Source organism: Ochotona curzoniae, unplaced genomic scaffold, assembly GCF_017591425.1.
Source record: "Ochotona curzoniae isolate NIBS_2020 unplaced genomic scaffold, NIBS_Ocur_1.0 scaffold_4763, whole genome shotgun sequence".
In the NCBI taxonomy this organism is placed as follows: domain Eukaryota; kingdom Metazoa; phylum Chordata; class Mammalia; order Lagomorpha; family Ochotonidae; genus Ochotona; species Ochotona curzoniae.
In genome coordinates, this window is record NW_024467123.1 from 4,676,866 (window position 1) to 4,697,709 (window position 20,844).

A 20,844-nucleotide genomic window follows, 5' to 3' on the forward strand; every position below is an offset into this window, starting at 1 on the left:
CACCTAGGACATGGGAGGGGGGACAGGAGAAGAGGGCTGGGCTTGCTCCAGAAGAGAAGAGCCGATGGATGTCCTAGGTCCTGGGGTCCAGGCTGGGGAGCAGCCCCCTGGTCTGAAACAAAACAGCACATACCTGTTAGCACTCCAACCACCGTTTGCGTCTCCAAGAGGTAAAGGTAGGCTGTTAGGTGTGGACTGTGTCTCCTGGGAGACCACAATTCTAGCAAGGAACTGCTTGCTAGAATTGTCTCAGCCACTCTCCCCTCCTCTTCTCCCTCATGCATCCAGTGGCCCCTGAGCCACTCATCTTGCCGGCCCTACAGTACCATTTCCCTTGTGCTCGCCTTGCAGGCTGCTTCTGTCCTCCCGGGCCTGCCCAGGGCACCACCCACCAAGCTGGCCCACGCCTGCATGGGGCTCTCAGCTCCCCTAGAGTTCAGATCCGGTAACCCCTTTGGGTAGTTGCTGCTCAGGCCTCTCCATGGCACCTACTATCTCCTGCCTTCGTCCTACTCTGTTAACCCCAGGGGGGCATGGTGGCTGCTCCCAGGTCCCTGAAAGATGCCCAGCTCCTGTTCAGGACAAGCTGAGCAGTCTCCGCTGTCCCATTGCATTGCACACCACTGCCTCCTCAGCTTGAACAATTCAGCATCCTCACACGGGTGGCTCCAAGATTTCCGCTTGCTGCCTGCTGATGGCTAGACCAGTGCCCCAACCTATGTCAGTCTCCCTCAGGCACTGGGGAGTGTCATTGTTTGCCTGGGCAGCCGGACCTGCATCCTGGATACCTTGAGCCTGGTGCTCCCAGAAAGAGAACACAGGAGGTGGTAAGGAGGTGGGGGCAGCAGAGCCTCACTCTCAACTGCAGAGAGCGGTGTGGGACTCCCCACTCTCAGACACACAGGATACAGCGTTAGGGAAGGCAGGTGCCCTGATGGCATGGAGGGGAGGGGCTGCTGAGGCGCCTGTGCATGTGCGTTCGCAGCGTTCTGGAACGCGGCCTTCTCCCATGGCCACCGACATTCCGTTCCATAGGCACTCGGGCTGACAGCTGGCCTTCTTTTAATAGCTGCAAGTATCCTGAGTGACCCGGATCCCGGGACATTCATGGTGAGCATACACACGGCTCGCAGATCCCAGCCCTCGCAAGCACAGGCTGTCACACACACAGAACACAGCAGACAGTTTGGGGTGCACTCATTGCATATCCTGGGATTTCATGGTGACAGTCCAAGCAGTGGGGCCTGCCCCTTTCCCTGGTCACTTTCCTGGATGACTGGCCCTTGATCCTTTTCTCTTTATGTACTAGCAAGTAACAAGTCATTCACCTTCCGGGGAGTCTCAGCTCCTGGTCCATGGCATCTGGGAGCAGCCTTGGCTTCCTCATTTTCCAGAACCTGACCATAGAGGTACCGCCCACTCACCAGTGGGGAAGCCCCATACACAGCCGCAGCCTCCGTGTCTGGCCAGCCCTGGGGATGTAGAAGAGCAAATGAGAGCCAAGATGACCAGTCTGTGGCCTTGCTCCTGCCCCCAGCCCTTGAAAGAAACCCCAGGACACTATTTGCCTCAAATCCTTGCAAATTGAGTGCCACCTGTGCCATGCTGTGGATGTGTGTATATGCACACTCACATGTGCTTCTGCACTTGCGTGCCCACCTTGCGCACCTGGGGGTGCCCCTGTCAAGAGACAGATAAGTGGTCTTCATGAAGATCTACCCTTTCTTGTTCGCTGCAGTGGTTCAGGGAAGGGATCCTCCATTCCTCCCTGAGCCTTTGGGAGGATGGGCAGCCAGCCTGACAGCCACGGCTCTCAACAAGGCTACAGAGAGCTCTAGAAGCAGAAGTAAAAGGACAGAGACCACAAGGCAGGAGAACCTTGTGGGGACCACAGCTAATGGCCCTAGGGGGCATGACAGGCTGGGTGACCAAGACAGAGAAGTAAGTGGCCTGCCCAAGCTTGTGCAGAGTGTCCCTTCCCCTGCACCCCTTAAGTGGGGGATATGGAGGGGCCTCAGTGCTGAGGGACAATTGTTCCTCTGCCAGCAGATGCTTCCACATCTCCTTGGGGGCCCATTTGGTGCCAGGACACTCATCTGTAAGGATGGTGCTAGCATGGGAAAGAGGTGGCCTGGCCCTACCATTGGGTGACCTCAGACCAGTCCACACCCTCTCTGGGTCCTGGGCTCCTGGTGGTCATTGAAGTATAGCAAGATACTGGGGAGAAGGGTGCTTCCCAGGGTCTTCAGGGTCCCAAGTCCCCCCCTCCCCCAGGCCCTAGGGAACCAGCAGCCTTACCACCTCGCTCACAGAGCCGAGGGATTCCTGGCGCCTGCGGCCTGAGATCCAGCTGAGGTCGGACGTCTGGCTGCTCACCGTGGAACGGTGCGTGGAGCGGTAGCTGAGGGAGGGGCGGCTGTGCTGGCCCGACACGCCCAGCAGCACCCCAAGGCAGGGCAGGTGCTGGGCAATGGCCACCCTGAGGGGCACATGCATGGCCAGTTAGGAGGAATGGGCAGATGAACATGGGGCAGAAGAGGAGGGACGAGCAGATAGATGCGGGGTTGGTGGACAGAGAGCTGTTGAGGAAGTGGGGTCACAAGGACAGACAGGCAGGCAGACACCCAGGTTGTGGGAGGCGATGAGGCTCAACAGACAACTGCTGAGCACAGGGCAACTGGCTCCCAGGCTAATGGATTCTGAGGCAGTGAGCGTGGGGGAGAAGCTTAGGGCAGCAGGGCCAGCTGGTGGACATCAGACCCCACCCTCACAGACTGGGGCACAGCCATAACTCAGAGAGCAGTTTGCATAGCACAGTCTGAAGTCTGCAGCTTGCTGTGGGCGGGACTCAGTGCCTGACATCACTAGGTAGACAGAAGCACACGAGATCCTTGAGTTTATGTCCAGGGCTTCATCACACTGGGGAGTTGATGTTGGAGGGCAATAAGGCTGACGAGCCATCCTGGTCACCTGATACCTGGCTCTGCAGATCCAGGATCAGTACTGGCCTCCCTTCAAGTGGAGCTCACTGGGGAAGTTGGGGGCAAGTGATGGGCTCGACCTAACTGCAAACCCAGTATCAGTGACAGTGGTCCCCTTCCCAACACACAGAGGTCCCACCTGTACTTGGGATGTGTGATGGCGTAGATGATAGGGTTGTGGATAGCAGAGGCCTTGGCGATGACAGCCGGCACAGAGGTCATGTAGGGAGTCAGGCTGTGTGCATGCCTAGGACCAGAAAAGGTGTGGGCCTCCTGCCAGCTGCTGTTCCCCCCTCGAGTCCTGTAAACCCTCGGCCTCTAAGCTAGACCCAGCCAGGCCCAAAGCAGCAAAGTCAGCCCCTAGGGAGGGATCAGCAAGAACAGAGAGGATTCTGGTCCAGGTGAGAGCAGAGGGAGGCTAGAGATGGTTGAAGATGGGACTCTGTCCCACTGTCCACCCTGCCCTTCCTTGACCTCAAACCTAGCCCTCTCACCACCCTTCCCCACTCTGAGACTCACTATACCCATCTCGGAGAAAGCTCACACAGTAGGTCAAAGTTATAACAGTTCCCATGTGTCCAACGTGCTGCTGAAGTCTAGCCTACATCCATGCAGCTGCAGATGTCCAAGTCTCCAGATGCTCACCACTGGAGACCCATTCCTTGAGGTGACAGCACCCCTGTCTGTGTTCCACTCCCCTAACTTCAACTGCTCCAGGCAGTGGAAACCAAATCCTCTAGGGGGAGCTGTGTGGTCCCAGGAAGGCCAGCAACCCCTAGGCCACTTTTGGGTGTGGCACTCAGAGCTCCCTAGCCTGTACTGGTGTGTTTCCAGGATCTAGATCAGCCTCCCCACCCCTTAGGAGGGGCTGCGAGGCCAGACCTAGGTTTGATGGTAGCCATGGCACCATCTGGCCGTGAAGGAGGGGCTGACCAGGGGGTCCCTCTTCCGCCCTGCCCCCAACCCCACTTTAACCCCCTCCTCCAGCCCCCGAGCCCCTGCCCACCCAGCAAAGGCCACCAATGCCACCGTAGAATAGGGAGCCCAGGAGAGCAGGAAGAGAAGGATAACCAGCAGCGCAATCTTGGCCATCTTCCACTCGCTCTGCAGCCGTCGCCACTGTCGCCGCTGTGGAGACTCGCGGCTGCCCTCGCAGGCCCTAGGAAGGGTCACAGCAGGCTTGCAGTGAGCGCCAGGGTCACTCAGGCTTGCAGCAAGTGCCAGGGCTTGCATTCTTGCCTCTGATGGGTCCCCCAGGGTGCCCTCTTCACTATCTCAGTTGTGGAAAACAACAGCTAATGAAGAGGGCCTTGCCTGTTGCTACTTCCCTGGCCCAAACTGCTTAGCTTGTCTTGGCCTGCCTGGAGCGGGGAGTGCCATGTATTGGGTGCATGGGTGTGGGGGAGTCCTGGGCAGGGGTAGGATCAGGCCCGCACTCACCGGCCTGTCTCCCGGATGGCCCTGAAGATAAAGATATAGCAGTAGATGATGACAAGCAGCGGCAGGAAGAACACGAAGCAGAAGAGAAGCATGGTATAGGAGCGCACAGACGGTGTGAAGGTGACGTAGTCCCAGGAGCAGGACGTCAGCAGCCCCTCAGGCACGTAGGCACCTGGAAGCCCGAGGTTGGAGCTCAGATGGAGCTCCCTGTCCCCAGGGGTGAGGGTATCCCTAATCACAGACCTGGCCCCCTGCACCTGCCAGTCCTGCCTGGCATCCTGCCCTGGCATCTATGTGGAAGTCAGGGCAGGTAGGAGGCAGGGAGCGTTCTGCAGGGGACGCTGACAAGACACATGGCCAACCCCCTGTCCCCCACCATCATTCCTGTAAATGGAACAGAAGCCTCACTGTGAGCCCTCTGCCCCAGACTTCAGCCAGTGGCCTGACCTAGCCTTGTTATGCAATCTGTCCGGTACACTAAGACCTCACTTGCCGGCCCCTGGCTTGTCTGAGTTGCCACCACACACCTGGTATCTTATGCACCTACTGCTTTACCCCACCCAGAAACTGACTGTCCTGGTGACTTTCTGGCTGTTGATGGGGTAGTCTCAGTTTCCCTCGCTGCTACTCAGGCCTTCTGATTATCCACCTGACTCCAAGCTCAAATAGGCTTGGCGTTGACCTTTCTTTCCACCCCCTTACCCTATCCCAACCTGCCAGGCCTGACTCTACCTACCTCCCCTTCTTCTATCCCTCCCAGATTGTCTGCCACTTCCCCAATTCCACAAGCCATGCCACTTACTCCAGCCAAAGAGGGGCGGCAGACTCCAGGCCAGGGAGTAGAGCCAGACCCCCAGTAGGACCAGGCCTGCCCGCCTCTTGGACACCATGCCAACAGCAGCCAGTGGGCGCGTGATCACCAGGTAGCGGTCCAGGGCTATGGCCGTCAGTGTGATCATGGAGCTTATGCCGAACAGGGCCCCACAGAAGGCGTAGAACTCACAGCCTGCAGGCACAGCCCCTGTCTGAGTGCTCGGGAGGGGACTTTCGGGGCGGCAGTGTCCTCCTCCTCTGGACTCCCCCCTCCCACCAGCATGAATATTCCCTTATCAAGACCTCCCTCCTCCCTCCAGTACAACAGAGCCCCAAGTGTGCACCTGTTTCCCCAAAGAGCCATCGCTTATAGAGGCTGCTGGCGAAGAAGACAGGGGCCTGGGTGAAGGACATGAGGAAATCACTGACTGCGAGGTTGATAATGAACATGTTGGCAGGTGTCCGCAGGCCTCTGCTCCTGCGAGGATCAGGCGCTGTCAGGAGGGGTTTCCGGAAGGACTGAGTCTCCCTTACCCTATGACTATGCATGTGCACATACATATACACATGTGTATTTCAGAGCTACATGTGAACATATGCACAGGTGTGTCTCAGACCCACATGCACATATATGCACACACATGTGCCTCAAACCCACATGTGCCCTCACACACGAGTGTACAGACAGACCGGGAGGAGCTGCTGGGCCATAGACCAATCTCATTGTCCAGCAGGTGTCTGCTGCATACCACGGGAGCCAAGTCATGTGGGCTGAGTGGGCACCCCCAGGGTGTCTCCCTAGGACTCAGGTAGCAGAGCAAGGCATCTCCAAACCCTACCCAGGGAAAGCTGGTGCTCAGGCCTGGGGCTACCCATCTGCTCCTTGTCTCTGGATTCCCTCAGCAAGACTCTCTCCTCAGATCAAACTCTCAAGGCCAGGGTCTCCCCAGGGGCTTTTCCACAGCACCCTCCCCCTTCTCTCCATGTTCCACGTAGCCTGGTCCCTCCCAGGACAGCTGTCTCTGCTGTGCCCCATCTCTGTGAGAGCACCTTCACAAACCTTTTGCATCTAGCCCTGAGAGAGGCAGCAGTGTCCCCGCCCCACTGCTCAGGAAAGAACCCGGAGTCTCCCACTCACACTGTGACTAGTTGAAGATCACAAAGCTCAGCTGCGGGCATGGTCAGAATTTAGACGCTCCTCTGCAGGGCAGAGATCAGACCAGACTTAAGGAGTCATCACGACCTTGAGTCCCAAGAGGAAATCCCAACTCCATTAGGTGAGCCAGAAAAGGGAGCTTGGAAGAAGACAAATGACCTGCCCAGCCCTTCCACTCACAGGGGGTGAATCCAGAGTCACCCACCCAGATTTGTACCCATGTATTTATCCATCCATCTCAGCCATTCAGCCTGCTGGTGTGAGAGACACTGGGAAGCAGCAGGAGACTGCCAGGGTTGGTAGCAGACAATGTGAGGTCCCCAAGCCTGCTGTGTAAGGGCAGAGGGAGGATGGTCCCTGTGGCTAGGGCACAACAGACATGTGTCACTTAAGCCTCCATGGGCCTTTGTTTTTTGTTTGTTTTGCTTAATTTTTCAGCCCTACCCCTGAGCTTGATGATTGAAATCTGAGCCTGGGAGTCTCAGGGTCACTGCCCTGAGCTGGATGCTGATACTTTAGCCCTTCCACGCTGTCCTGAGTCCACTCCCACCCATATCCCCATCAACCAGGCACCTGCAGAAGGTGTAGATGACTGTGAGATTGCCCAGCATCCCAGTGAGCCCCACCAAAAGGATCACGGAGCCCAAAGTGTAGTGGGCATGGTCTGGAACATCAACTGTGGGGAAGGGGTCCTGGGTGGCTTCCTGGGCCACAAGCACCTGCGAAGAAGCAGAGTGAAAATGGTATCACATTATCTCCTGTCACCTGCAAACGCAGCCTTAACCACAAAGAGCTAGGGTTCCCTGGAGGCAGGGAGGAAAGAGGCGATGAGCAGCTAGACCGCTTGTCCACATGGCTGGCAAGTGGCAGAGCTGAAACTGAAATGCAGGTCTTCCTAGAATCGAAACCAGCTCCTACACCATGACATGGAGCAGAAGGCATGCATCGCTGGGCTCAGATCAATCACTGGAGATCAGCAGGACAATCAGGAGCCTGGCTAGCAAGGACATGGCAGGGGCAACCTTCAGGCAGAAGGCACGGGTGCCTCCCTGCCATCTGGACGCTATCCCAAGTATCTAAAGCAATTAAGGGAGTTCAGGGCCTCTGTAAACTGGTGGTATGGTGCAACTGGGTGGAGCCTCTCTTCTAGGGACCCACACCCCTTCCACAGCTCAAAGGAAAATACATGGACGCTGCTGACCCTGATGCCTGGCATGGGAGCAAGAGGGAGATTCCCTTTAGAAAGAAAACTGGGGGGCCCGGCACGGTGGCGCAAGTGGTTAAAGGTCCTCGCCTTGCACGCCCGGGATCCCATATGGGCGCCGGTTCTATCCCGACAGCCCCGCTTCCCTTCCAGCTCCCTGCCTGTGGCCTGGGAAAGCAGTCGAGGACGGCCCAAAGCTTTGGGAACCTGCACCCGCGTGGGAGACCCGGAAGAGGCTCCTGGCTTCGGATCGGCATAGCATCGGCCCGTTGCGCTCACTTGGGGAGTGACTCATTGGACGGAAGATCTTCCTCTCTGTCTCTCCTCCTCTCTGTATATCCGCCTTTCCAATGAAAAAATAATAAAAATAAATCTTTAAAAAAAAAAAGAAAGAAAACTGGGGCATGGAGGACATGCTGAGAGGGCCCAGTAAAATGCTTGGAGGGGCCACAGCCAAGTCCAGACTCCTCACGTCCATCATGACTTATAGGAGGGCTCAGTGCACATGCACACTCCCCAAGGCTTACCGTCGGGCTGCTGGGCGACAGCCGGCCCAGGCTGGTGGGGCTGTTCTGGGAGCTGTCCCAACTGTCGGCTGGGGTGGCCGAGCTGCTGTTGCTGCTGGGCTCCTGGGTTGGGCTGGCTGGGACTCTTGAGCCTGAAGGAGGATTCATCCTGAGACCAGGTGCTCTCTGCTGGAGCCCACAGAGAAGTCAAGGGTGTGGGGAACTCAGCACACTCACTGCACCAGCCTCCTCACTTCCTTCATCCTTGGCACCCCCACCTGGTCTGCCTGCCTGCCAACCCAGCCTGGCGCTGCTGCTGTCCAGACTGGTGGGGCAGTCCGATGCTGCGGAGGTGCCAAGGAGCCAGTGTCACAGGCCCGCGGCTCACAGCTCCTTTAAGTAGTGCACTTGGGGCTGCCCAGGCTTGGTCACTCCTTGCCTCCAACTTCCTCCTCCCCAGGTCCCTGGGTGTGTGTCCACAAGGGCCTGGTAATGGGGTGGTGTGAATGCATGTGCACACACACATGCTTCAGGGGATTCTGTGAGCTTGGCTCCTGGGCAGAAAACATCATCCTCCCCTCTGACCACTCTCTCCTCCTTCTAGCACCAACAACAGTCTCTGCTCTCCCATGTTCCCCCCTGCCCACTCCCACCTCCACTGCCCCAAGGGCTGCTCCTGAGCAGGAGAACCTGTGGCACTCAGCCCCATCTTCCCCACAGCAGTCCTGACTCCATGCTCCCCCCCACATGAGCCCACAGCATACTTAAAATTTTTTAACTTTTACAAAAAGATAGATTTATTTATTTGAAAGGCATGTTTACAGAGCGAGGGAGAAAGGAGAGACAGAGAAATTGTCTATCTCCTGGTCCACCCACCAGACGGCCACAACAGCAAAAACTGAGCCAAGCCAACCTCTTTCCAGGTCTCCCATGTGGATGGATGCAGGGGCCCAAAGGCTTGAGCCATCCTCTTCTGCTTTCTGAAGTCATAAGCAGGGAGCTAGATCAGGACATGGAGCCGCCAGACACAAACCAGAATCCACATGGAATGCCAGTGCCACAGGCAGAGGACTAGCCTGGCCACCATGCCAGCCCTGATTTCCAAAAACCAGTTTTAATTTTATTTTAAAGGCTGATAGAGACACAGATCTTCCACCCACTGATTTACTTTCCAAATGCCACAACAGCCAGGTCTGGGCCAGGCTCAAACCAGGAGCATAGAACTCCATCCCAGTGTACCATAAGGATGGCACAGATCCAAGTCCTTAAGCCAATACTCTTGACCCCCCACACTAGGTGCCCCCAAGGCTGCCCCAAGGAACCCTGTCTCTTGGATCAGATCCTTGGGCTCAGCTGAGCCCTTCCCCTGCAGGTCACCCTGACCAGGTAGCACTACTTTCTGTTCTTAATGGCAAAGTGAACATGCCAACTGCTGGCTCTGCCATGTTGGGGTGGGAGCTGCAACTCTTCTGAGCTGGGAGCAACCCGACACATCTCCATGACACATCTGTGCTCACTTTCCTACCAGCTCGTTGGAGAGGAAAGAGGTGTAGCTGTTGGCACCCAGGTGGCTACCCAGTCTTGTTTTGGGACTGAGCAACAAGCACAGGCACCCAGCAGTCTGTCTGGGTGTGGCTGCCAGTCTAGGGGAAGGAGCTTGAGCACCAGCTGCCAGCACCAGGCGGGGTGGGATGGGGGAAACAGGGGAAGGAACAGCCACAGTGGAACGTGCCCTTGGGAAACACCATCTTGGGAAAGGGTGACCAGGCTGGCCTCTCCTGGGACCACTAGAGGCATAGTTCCTGGCACAACGCTATCTATGTCTGCACAGCTCCCTGGCCACTGTTCACGGCCATCAAAGGGGCATCTGCACTTTATAGAGCGGTCTCTGGAGCCGAACTTCCAGGGAGGACCTCAGACAAGGATGGCTTGCTCTCCTTGGCTGCCTGCTGTCCAGCCGTTGTGCCAAGAAAAGCGAGCCCTCCCTGTTCTTTGCTTCTCAAAAGTATGGCCAAGGATGGGCGAAACCAACGTCCTCTGGAGACTGTTGGCAGAGGTGGCTAGACATTAAGATTAGCAACAGTAGTATATGGTGCTAACTCCCAAAGCTGAAACTACTGGAAGAGGAAGGGTATGTTCAGGCAGGAAGGACAGGAAGGACCCCAGGACTGGGGCTGTCAGGCAGGGTGCCTTACTGGAGTGGCCCCACGGTGATCAGAGCAGGGGGCATGGCTTCCCTCCTGTCTTCTGCAGGTACCTTGCATCAGCCAGGTCTACAGGGAAGCTACTCAGACGGTGGGTTGGATGCTGTTCCCTGCAGCAAACAGTTAGCAAACAATTCTGCCCCTCACCCTACCCCCCTTCAGCCACTAGGTACTCTCATTCCTTCATGAAAGTTTCCCTGAGCTCAGGGGTGTGGCTGGGTTTGGACCCTCCCGAGTATGCAGTGCCGGCCAGGGAGAGAGGCCTGGGGACCACATGGCCTGGGAGGCTGTAGGCCATCAGGTACTTTCTGCCCTTACCCACCCCCAGAAGGAGAGGGTGGTATGAGCATTGGGGACCCAGGGCCCAGGCCCGCCCCCAAGCTCTGCCCTGCTCTTCACACCCTGTTGGCCGGGCAGGAGGTGGAAAAAGCTTTGCAGGCTCCTCAGGCCCCCGGGGCAGGGACTCACTCACCAAGCCTGGTGGTGAGCAGAACACATGGTGTGAGGCCTTAGAGGTCAGATGGCTGGGTGAGGGCCCTCGGCAGAAGTGTGGGCTGCCATCTGGGGACTGGGATCTTATACCCAGTCCACACTAACTTCACTGACAGCGTCTCTGGCCCCTAAAAGTTCCAAGTCCGAGAGCTCTCTTGAGCAATGCTGATGATGGAAGAGGCAGGCAGGGAAGGAGACACATGGCGCCTGCGTTTCTTTATTTCTGGCCCAGCAGTTAGCAGCCAGGAGTCAGCTCTCCCTGGCCGGCCCAGCTAGCAGCCCTGGAATGCCAGCCCCGTGCCAGGCTCATCTGTCTTTGCCTTGGGATCAGCTTCCCCATCCGGGGCCCAGCAGAGGTGATTTGGTTACCCAGAGACTCCTGGGAAACTCTTGGAAGCTGTTGCTAGAAGATTAAATGACTCAACCATCCTAATCCTATAGGCACCTGGCCAGCTGCTCACCTAGGGGATATGGCTGCTGTGCTGGGACCCTCCTCCCCAGGGCTAGAAGGAGCAACCAGAAGTGCAGAAACAGCAAACCCTCCTCTCCTGTTTTTGCTCATGTTGCTCATGCTACAGAACAAGTGTCCCTGCCCTTCCCCCAAGCCCTGGTCTAGAGACGCTTCCCCCTGACAACCCTACCAGTTTTGGTCTGCTCCTGGGGTCAACCAAGTGACCCAATGGTTCTGCTGATCGCCTCATGATCTGAGATCCGCCTGGTCCTTTATTTCCTTTCCCTGCTGAGCAGCCAGCTCTGAGGTGTGTGGGATGGGGCAGAGTGGGTACAGAGGCAGTAAGATGGCTTCCTGTCCTTACAGAGCATCTGGCTTTTTCACTGATGGCACTGGTCCAAATTCCTGAGCCAAGTGCTCCTGGCGATTCCCAGTGCTGGTGCTGCCACCCGTGTGTTGGCTCAGGAAGTCCCACTGGGGAGGCGAGGGTTCGACATGACTACATGTGACTGTCATGCACTCACTAAATCCCTACAGGGGAACACCATGTCTCAGGCACGCCCTGAGTTAGCTCCATGCTAAGAACCAGGAGGAGTGACCCAGTCACCGCCAAGCCCGAGAAAATGGCCCGCTCCTTTTGGAACTTAGTCAAAGGATCAGAAGGGCAAAGACAAAGGAATCAGGAAGCCTAGGGTTGGAGGAAAACATGAGTAGGGCCTAAAGAATAAAAGTTTAAACTCAGCATTGACTACACACCCAAGTGAGGCATGTGGTGTACAATAAACCCACCCAGTGGGCGGTTCTGTATTCCACATACCTGGGGCACAGCCAGCAGCCCCTCCAGAGCAGGAAGAGCCAAATGCATTCCTTGGGGTCTTCGACATTTTCTGGTTGGCATCCAGAAGATTCCCACTGAGGTACACAGAGGCAGGCTGAAGTGCCTGAGGACTACGCACTTTGGATATCTCTGGGTAACAGGTTGGGACTGCAGGAAAAGCAGTTTTGCTCCTCAGTGTGCCTGCTTGGTAGGCACCCTGCGTCCCAGCCATCCCTCCCTGCAGAGCAGGAAGTCTGGGCTAACCAGCAGGCAGGAGGCCACCCACATTGATCCCTAACAGTTCAGAGCCCTTTCTGGTGCCTGCACAGGCAGGAGGAAGCCCATAGCAGATGTTCTGTGACCACCCATAGCCCTTGGTTTTTTGTTTTGTTTTGGTTTTTGTTTTTTAAGGCCAAGTTACAGAAAGAGAAGAGACAGAGACAGAGACAGAGACAGAGACAGCTTTTTTTCTCATGGTTCACTCTCCAAATAGCCACAACAGCTAGGACTGGAGCTCCAGGCCAAAGCCAGGTGCCAGAGGCTTCTTCTGGGTCTCCCACATGGGTGCAAGGACTTAGGCCATCCTTAGCTGCTTTCCCAGGGAGATGAGTCAGACGTGCAGAAGCTGAGACTCAAACTGACTCCGCGTTTCGGAGGCCAACATAGCAGGAAGAGGCTTGACCCTGCAGTTCCACGCTGGTCCCTATTTTTAAAAACGTTTGAGAGATCTTCCATTTGCTGGTTCGTTCCAATGTTTCTTTTGATTTTAAAAATGTTTTTCAATTTATTTACTTTATTTATTTGAAAGGCAAAATTACAGAGGGGAGCTAAGGCAGAGGCAGAGAAGATATGTTCCATCTGCTGGTTCAATCTCCAAATGCCTGCAATAGCTAGGACTGGGTTAGGCTGAAGCCAGGAGCCGCTGCTGCTTCTTTTTTTTTTTTTTTTTTAAGATTGTTTTTTATTTGTTTTTATTGAAAGGCAGATATACAGAGAGAAGGAGAGACAGACACTGGTCCATTCCCCAAGCAGCCGCAACGGCTGGAGCTGAGCCAACTTGAAGCCAGGAGCTTCTGCTGGGTCTCCCACATAGGCACAGGGTCCCAACGCTTCGAGCCGTCCTCGACTGCTTTCTTAGGCAACAAGCAGGGAGCTGGATGGGAAGTGGAGCAGCTAGGACACAAACCAGCACCCATATGGGATCCTGGTGCACGCAAGGTGAAGACCTTAGCCACTAGGCTGCTGTGCTGGGCCCCTGGAGCTTCTTTTGGGTTGTCCTCATGGGTCCCTGAGGATCCTGCTCTGAGAGTGGCTTCTCCCATCCACCCAAGCAGCCTCCTGTACTGGACTTCCCCAGCTGAGCTCAGCAGTGGCATGGTCTGCACCGAATGAAAAGCCCAAATCACAACCAACTGCCTGCATCTGGTAACTTGAAAAAAAAAAAAGCAAGGATCTGAACTGTGTGATTCCAAAGCCACAAGTCTCTAAGCCCAACATTTTCACCACAAACACCAGGATTAGTTGATGGTTACTGCAGCTACAGAGGTGGGCAAAGTTTGCATCAGACCTGACGCATAGACTTGTACCTCCAGCTGGACCCGGAAGAGGTGGTGTAGACCCTTCAGGGTCCAGTGCCTGCTAAAGATACCAAGGCAGAGGTCTGTAGGAGCTGAAGCAGGGCCAGTCTTCAGGAGAAGGCCAGCACGCTGAGTGACAAAGTCTTCCTTACGAACAAGTGAGATCCCATGGAGGGTCACTCAGCGTCATCTTACTCCCCACCGTGGCTGCAGTCCTGGCTGCAGCTAGCCCATGCTTACACCAGACCCCATATCCAGGGCTGCAGGTGAGTTGAAGCCATTCTGGGAGAAGCCAGGAGAAGCTTGCTTGAGCCTTGCTCTATATCCCTTTTGTGGTGGGGTGCAGCTGGTTAATTAGCTAGCACCTGCTTGCCAAATTAATTGACAGCATGAAAACGGAGGTTCTGGGCTCTGCCCTTCCTACCTCCCTTGAAACCAGCTCCAGAGGCTCCTCGTGCATGCCCTGCCCCTCCTGCCTCCCATGTCATTCGAAAGCCATGACAGCAAGGAAATGCCTCTGGAGGCTCAGAGCATCTGGCCCCTCCTGCTTCCTTCCATGCTACTTTAGATTAATGACTACATGGAAACTTTGGGCTCAAGCAGCTCCTTTCCTGCCTCCTGCCACTTAGTTAACTGAATGCATGGAAATTTTGTACTTTATGGCTTTCAATCTGATAGGAAGTTGAAACTCACCAACATAGGGGTCCCTTGACCTGGGGCACCATTAACCAGCTTGGAGGCAGCCACCACCCTTGCTGCTTTAGATTCAAAATGAATGAAACTTTAAATTCCAGAGTGCTGACATGTCAGGGTGGGAAGGGCTCTCAGTGATGCCTCAGTGTTGGGGGAAGTAGAGTAGTGAAAGCGAGGAGTCGGCCAGAAGTGTAATAAGCCCCATTCTCACTGTGTGCATCTTCATACGGGTCTCCATCTAGAGTTCTTTCCTCTGCGTGAAGTGGGGACCTGGGACAGAGACTTGACTAGCTGGGCCCACAGCAAGTACAGGTGGACCCCAGATTCAGCTTGATTCTCTTCAGGAACAGGGAAAAGCTCCTTAGGTCAAAGCTGTAACGTTAGCTGTCGTTAGCCTACCAGAGTGTTCTGTGCCCTGACTCCTGCCTGACCAGCCCCCAACAAGCCCCTCGCAGATGCCACCCAATGGCTACTGCACCCTGCTCTTGCCCTTTTCAGGAAAGTAGGTACTACTTGGTACCCCAGTGAACCTTGTCACCGCTGCCTTCCTCGGTTTTTTAGAATTTTCCAGCACTGACTACAAAGGCCTGAAACTCCTTGAATTTACCTTTCCCTCCTGTTACAGAATGGGCTATTTGTTGACCTGGATTGTTTTGGAACCACCCCCAGCTGCTGAGGACTCTGTTGGGGCTGGGATAGAAGAAGAAATCAAAGACCCCCACACAGCCCAGCAAACAGGCAGAGGTGCTGAGTAACAGGGAGCCAAACTGATGTCACAGGGAGACTCTCAGTAAGGACACAATGTGTGAAGAGTGAGCCTTGCCCTAGCCTTGCCACCTTGGGAAACAGCCCAAGCCTTATGCTGAGCTGCCAACACTTTTCAGAGCGGGTGAAGCCCAGAGAGGCAGGAGTGAGGCAGGCAGAGGGAGGGGAGGCACAAAGCATGGGTGCCTCGTGAGTTGGCTGTGTGTTTTTGCAACAAGCACAGCACAGACAGCTCAGTCTTGGAGATGTCCTCAGAGGGGTAGGCAAGCCACCTCTGGATCCCAACTCCCAAACATCTACTTGAAGGACGAAAGGAAAAGACTCCATCCAGCCCATGGGATCAACCAGGCCAGCCTGCTTAAAGACCCCCTCTGCCAATCTGGGATGTTTCCAGAACCAACTCATGTAGAACAACTGCTCCAGAGCAAGCCAGGCTCCAACAAGGTACCTAGAAAACTAGACTAGCTAGAGGGCCACCAGGTCCTTTTGGCTGCTGAGGGGCGAACTGCAGGTGACATGGGCAGTTGGCTTTGTCCCTTTGGCCTGCCTGGCCAGCCTCCGTCTGACCACTTGATTCCCACAGGCTCCTCCTAAGTACTTCTGATGGCTTCCCTGGGGTCTGCTCCAGGATTGGACATGCTTGGGGGGGGGGGGGTCAGTGAGGAACAACTCCCCTCCCTGCAGAAACAACTCCATCAGTGAAGCCCTATGTTCACCTTCCAAACCAGGTCACCTGTCATCTGCCAGGTGACGCTAGCACACTCTCATTTTCCAAGAACTTTCTGAAGACCTTCATAAGAGATGTTATGAGAGCACTATGTGTGGCTCTCAATTTTTACTAACTTATTTGAAAGAGGGAGCAAGACAGAAAGAGGGAGCCCCCACCTACCGTTCACTCCCCAAAGGTCTGCAATGGTCAGCTAAGGAAGGGCTCAGGCTGAAGTTGGGAGAGAGAAACAGCGCCAGGTCTCCCACACGGGTGACAGGAGTCCCAGTACTTGAGCCATCACAAACTGCTTTTCAAGGTTTGCACTGGCAGAACCTGGGGGTCAGGAGCAGTGCAAGGTATTATATGCCAGTTGTGAACATCTTGGCCAGTGTATTCACCGCTAGGTCAATAGGTCAAATGCCCACTCCAAAAACTGTGTCATTGAGTCCCACTTTTGATTTCATTTTCCACAAGCTTCTTGACAAGAATGTTGACATTCCCTTGTCCATGCTTTGGGCACAGACCTCACCTCATCGTGCTGCTGCCACATCCCTGAAGAGTAGGGTCATGGCTTCAGTCATTGCTGTAACTTCAGCTCCCCAAGAGACCAGGTCATATGCAAGACCACCGGGATGGCAGCACCATCCCGACACACTGGCTTGGCAATTCCCACCATGGTCCCGCAGGAAACTGTCAAGCAATATCCCACAAGCAGAGGTGGCCCCCACACGTCTGCCTTCTTTCTAGTCACAAGCCCTCGTACCAACACCACGTCCAAACTATGCATTTGTGTCATCACCACACTCAACAACCACCGGGTTGGATGTCCTCGAGCACACTGCATGTATTTCCAGGTCCTCTAATGAGTCACCCTCTCCCACCTTTTGCCCCTGCCTAAGGTTATGCCACACTGCTTCATTGTAAAGGATCTACAATGTGTCCTAATGCCTAGAAAGGTGAAGTCTTGCCCAAACTCACCTCTTTTTTTTGTTTCTCTTTTGGCTGCCCTTGGGCATGTATTCTGGCCTCAGACTCTTTTATGAAAGTATGAGAGTACATTTTCTTTATACCTTAGACCCTTTCCTAAGCATTTTGCCAAAAGTAAAGCCTCACAGAAAAATATTTTTGTCTGAATGACTTAACAAAAGTATACAGAAAGGAAAACCAATCCCTTTGAACCACTTTAGAGAGGAGCATCGCTCCGGCAGATTTCAGTGTAAAGCATGTTCGGAAAGAAATGCTCAGCGTAAGGCCCAGGGGCCATGCAGAATTTTACCTGAGCATTTCGGTGACATGTTCATCTGACTCACGGTGCACAATTCATAGAAGAGTGCAGCCATGTGGGCCTGGTGCAGTAGCCTAGTGGCTGAAGTCTTCACCTTGCACATACCAGAATCTCATATGGACGCCAGTTCGTGTCCCAACAGCCCCACTTCCCATCCAGCTCCCTGCTTGCAGCCTGAGAAAGCAGTCGAGGACGGCTCAAAGCCTTGGGACCCTGCACCTGCATGGGAAAACTGGAAGAAGCTCCTGGCTCCTGACTTCAGATTGGCTCATCTCCAGCTGTTGCAGTCACTTGGGGAGTGAATCAGACAGAAGATCCTCCTCTCTGTCTCTCCTCCTCTCTCTGTATAGCTAAGCTTCCAATAAAAAAAAATATATATATATATATATATATAAAGAGCTGTGTTATTTTCATCAATGAAAGTAAACTTAAAATACATTAATAATAGCAAGGTAAAAAGTTATGTTTAAAATACACACACTCCAGCCTGGATCTTCCCCTGATCTATTTCCTCTGGTCCTTGGCCAGTTTTTCTCATTGCACAGTTTGATAACTCATCATGAACTCCAAGTCAGCTAAAACACTCGGGTCTCCTTTTCCCCATGCACAGCTACATCCCATTATCCTTTCTGTCCTGTTGCATATTATTACTGTTATTATTATACATTGTTGCAAATGCAACAACCCTAATGGAAATCCAAGGTTATTGGAAGGACAGTTTCCTATCAAAAGTCACCTGTTAGCAAGGCTGTGTGTTCAGCTGGGCACTTTAATCCAAGTTGATCACTGCTCTTGGCAGTGTTCATCAATACATCACGATGACTGGCAAGTCCCATGGACACACCATTTGGCTTCACAGCTCCAAGGAGCAGGGATGCCTCCAGGGTGGGCAAACACAGATTCAGTTGCTGCTCACCAATCCCATGCCAGGGGCTCTCCCCAGAGAGCACCTGCTCCTCCCCAGCTTCCACCAACTTGAAAAAAGTTCCTGATTTTGGCTCCTCCTGGACTCCCCCTCTGGGCAATCCCCTGGCTCCTTGTCTTAGAAAACCAGGCCCACTCATCCAGCTTCTCTGCCCCTTGCCATCTCACATGTACCCCAGCAGCAGTGCCCTCCTGATGCAGGCTGCTAGGCAGCAGACACTGCCCAGCCGTCCCTGTTCCCTGCAGCAGCCTGAGAAGCTACAGGGGCTCTGACCACAGCCTGGGGAGGCTCAGCTCCATGGAGCTCTGCAAGCCCCTGCCTGCAGGCCTGGCAGTCTTCAGAAGCCCCATGTGACTAGCAAAAATAGTGAGGCTGGGCCTGATGCAGTAGTTTAGCGGCTAAAGTCCTCGCCTTGCATGTGTCAGGATCCTATATGGGCACCGGTTCGTGTCCCAGTCGCCCTGTTTCCCATCCTGCTCCCTGCTTGTGGCCTGGGAATCAGTCGAGGATGACCTAAAGCCTTGGGACCCTACATGCCACATGGGAGACCTGGAAGGAGTTTCTGGCTCCTGGCCTCAGGTGTGCTCAGCTCTAGTGGTTGCGGCAACTTGGCGAGTGAATCAGCAGACAGAAGATCTTCCTCTCTGACTCTCCTTTTCTCCGTATATCTGACTTTCCAACAAAAATAAATAAAAATTTTAGCATTTGTTATAAAGCTACTTATCAACAAGAAACACATAATAAAGGAGTTCAAGAATTTTAAGGAATATATCACACAGGCAATAAATCAACTAAAAGCTGATATATCAAAAATGAAGAATACAGTGGAGCAAATGAAAAATATAAAAAAGAGCCTCCAAAATAGAATGAAAGACACAGAAAAAGAATCTCAGAATTGGAAGATATTTCCTATCACCAGGGGGAAATAAACAAAAAGCTGGAAGCAGAGCTGAGTCAAGCTAAAGAAAAAGTATTCAAGAACTGAAAGACACTATTAAATGGCCACATGTAAGAGTTATTGGTATCCCAGAAGGTGCAGAAAGAGAAGCTGGGTTTACAAATGTGTTCAATAAAATAATAAGGGAAAATTTCCTTAATCTAGAGAAAAAATTAGGAAACAACATCCAAGAGGGGCAAAGAATGCCAAAAAGGCTTGACCAAAAGCCATCTTTAGCACGACACATGATGATCAAGCTCTCTTTAACTGAACATAAGGAAAAGATCCTTAAATGTGCACGAGAAAAAAATCAACTGACATATAAAGGAATGCCAATTAGATTCACAGGAAACTTCTCACAGGAAACTCTACAGGCAAGAAGAGAATAGGGCAATACAGTCCAAATTCTAAAAGCAAAAACTGTCAGCTCTGGGTAACGTCCCCAGCAAAGCTTTCCTTTGTCTTTGAAAATGAAAAAAAATTCTTCCACAGTAAAGAAAAGCTCAAAGAGCATGCCTCTTCCAAACCTGCCCTACAAAGGATACTTAAAGATGCCTTCTTGACAGAGAAGAGGAATAGCGCCCACCAAAACCAAAGGCAAATGCGAAGAACATCCCAGTAAAATAACAACAGAAAACTAAATCAATGAATAACCCATTGCTAAAATGACAGGACCAAATTACCACCCATTCATATTAATCCTGAATGCAAATGGATTAAACTCATCAACCATCACAGATAAGTAGACTGGATTAAAAAAACAAAACCCACCTACTTGTTGCCTACAGGAGACATATCTCACCAACAAAGATCAGCATAAACTGTATCTCATGGATTTTGATTTTTTTTTAGTTCCATCTCTTCAAAATACTTTATTTCTTATTAAATTCTTCTTATTAATTCTATGATCTATGACTCATAGAGCATATAGAAGCATCATTTTCTTCAAGAAGATTCTTGATTTCCTTTTTTTATTTAATTTTATGGCATTTTAACTCCTTTTTTTCTTCCTGTTGTTGATTTTATTTTGTAGCTTTTCATTTAAGGGAATGCACAGCAACTGTGTAATGGAGACTATCATATCCAGTAGCATGTTATTTAACTTTATGCCATTTTTAATTTCTTTTTTTTTCTTCTGCTGTTGATTTTGTTTTGTGGCTTTTCATTTAAAGGGGATGTAACTGTGATGGAGACTATCATATCCACATATGAGGTTACAATGCAGCATGCATCTCTACTTCCAGATCAAAGGTGGGCTTCCAATGAAACTGTTAACTATATCTTGACAATAGGATGCTGGACTCTCTGCCATTGTCCATGCCTGCAATGATGGACATATGACTTCATGAAGAACTATACTATAGTAATGATATATGGGAACTCAGTGGGGGGAGGGATCTTGGGACAGGGACAAGGGAAATCCCAGGGCTTATGGAACTGTACCATAAAATGATAATAATTTTAAAAAGTAAATAAATAAATAAATAAATAAAATTTTAAAAATTAAAAAATAGTGCGGCTGATTCCAAGGACTTTGGAGGAAGGATTACATGGGGCGGGGTTAGTTTGCTCAGCCACAACAGTAGCTGATCTGCAGGCTGCAAGGCTATAAGACATCTGCCACCATCAAAGGCACTGTGTGCAGTCTCCTGCCCTGAGCAGAAGCCCCTTATGAAGGACACTGTCAGCAGCAGGTAGAGGGGACACCACAGCACAAGCTATGTGTGGCAAAGCCTGCAGGGTCTGCTTGGGACCACATTCTACTGCAACCAACCCATGACCCATGTGATCCATGTCGATTTTATGAGACTGTTACAGACACTGAATGAGACTAGAGCTACAAAACCACTTAGAAAAAGTGACCAATGCTCAGTAAAACTCTTCTGTCC

The 20,844-nt window shown here is 52.8% G+C and overlaps 1 protein-coding gene across 1 annotated transcript; it reads right to left on the minus strand.

The window, feature by feature from the left end:
• Window positions 1-73: 73 nt before the first annotated feature.
• OPN4 (opsin 4) lies at window positions 74-8,268 on the minus strand. The gene is given in 10 exon segments (XM_040970395.1): window positions 74-112; window positions 1,329-1,472; window positions 2,299-2,479; window positions 3,121-3,228; window positions 3,988-4,160; window positions 4,418-4,593; window positions 5,224-5,427; window positions 5,579-5,712; window positions 6,964-7,109; window positions 8,122-8,268. Coding segments are annotated over 10 exon segments (1,452 nt in total).
• Between the last annotated feature and the right edge of the window lie 12,576 nt (window positions 8,269-20,844).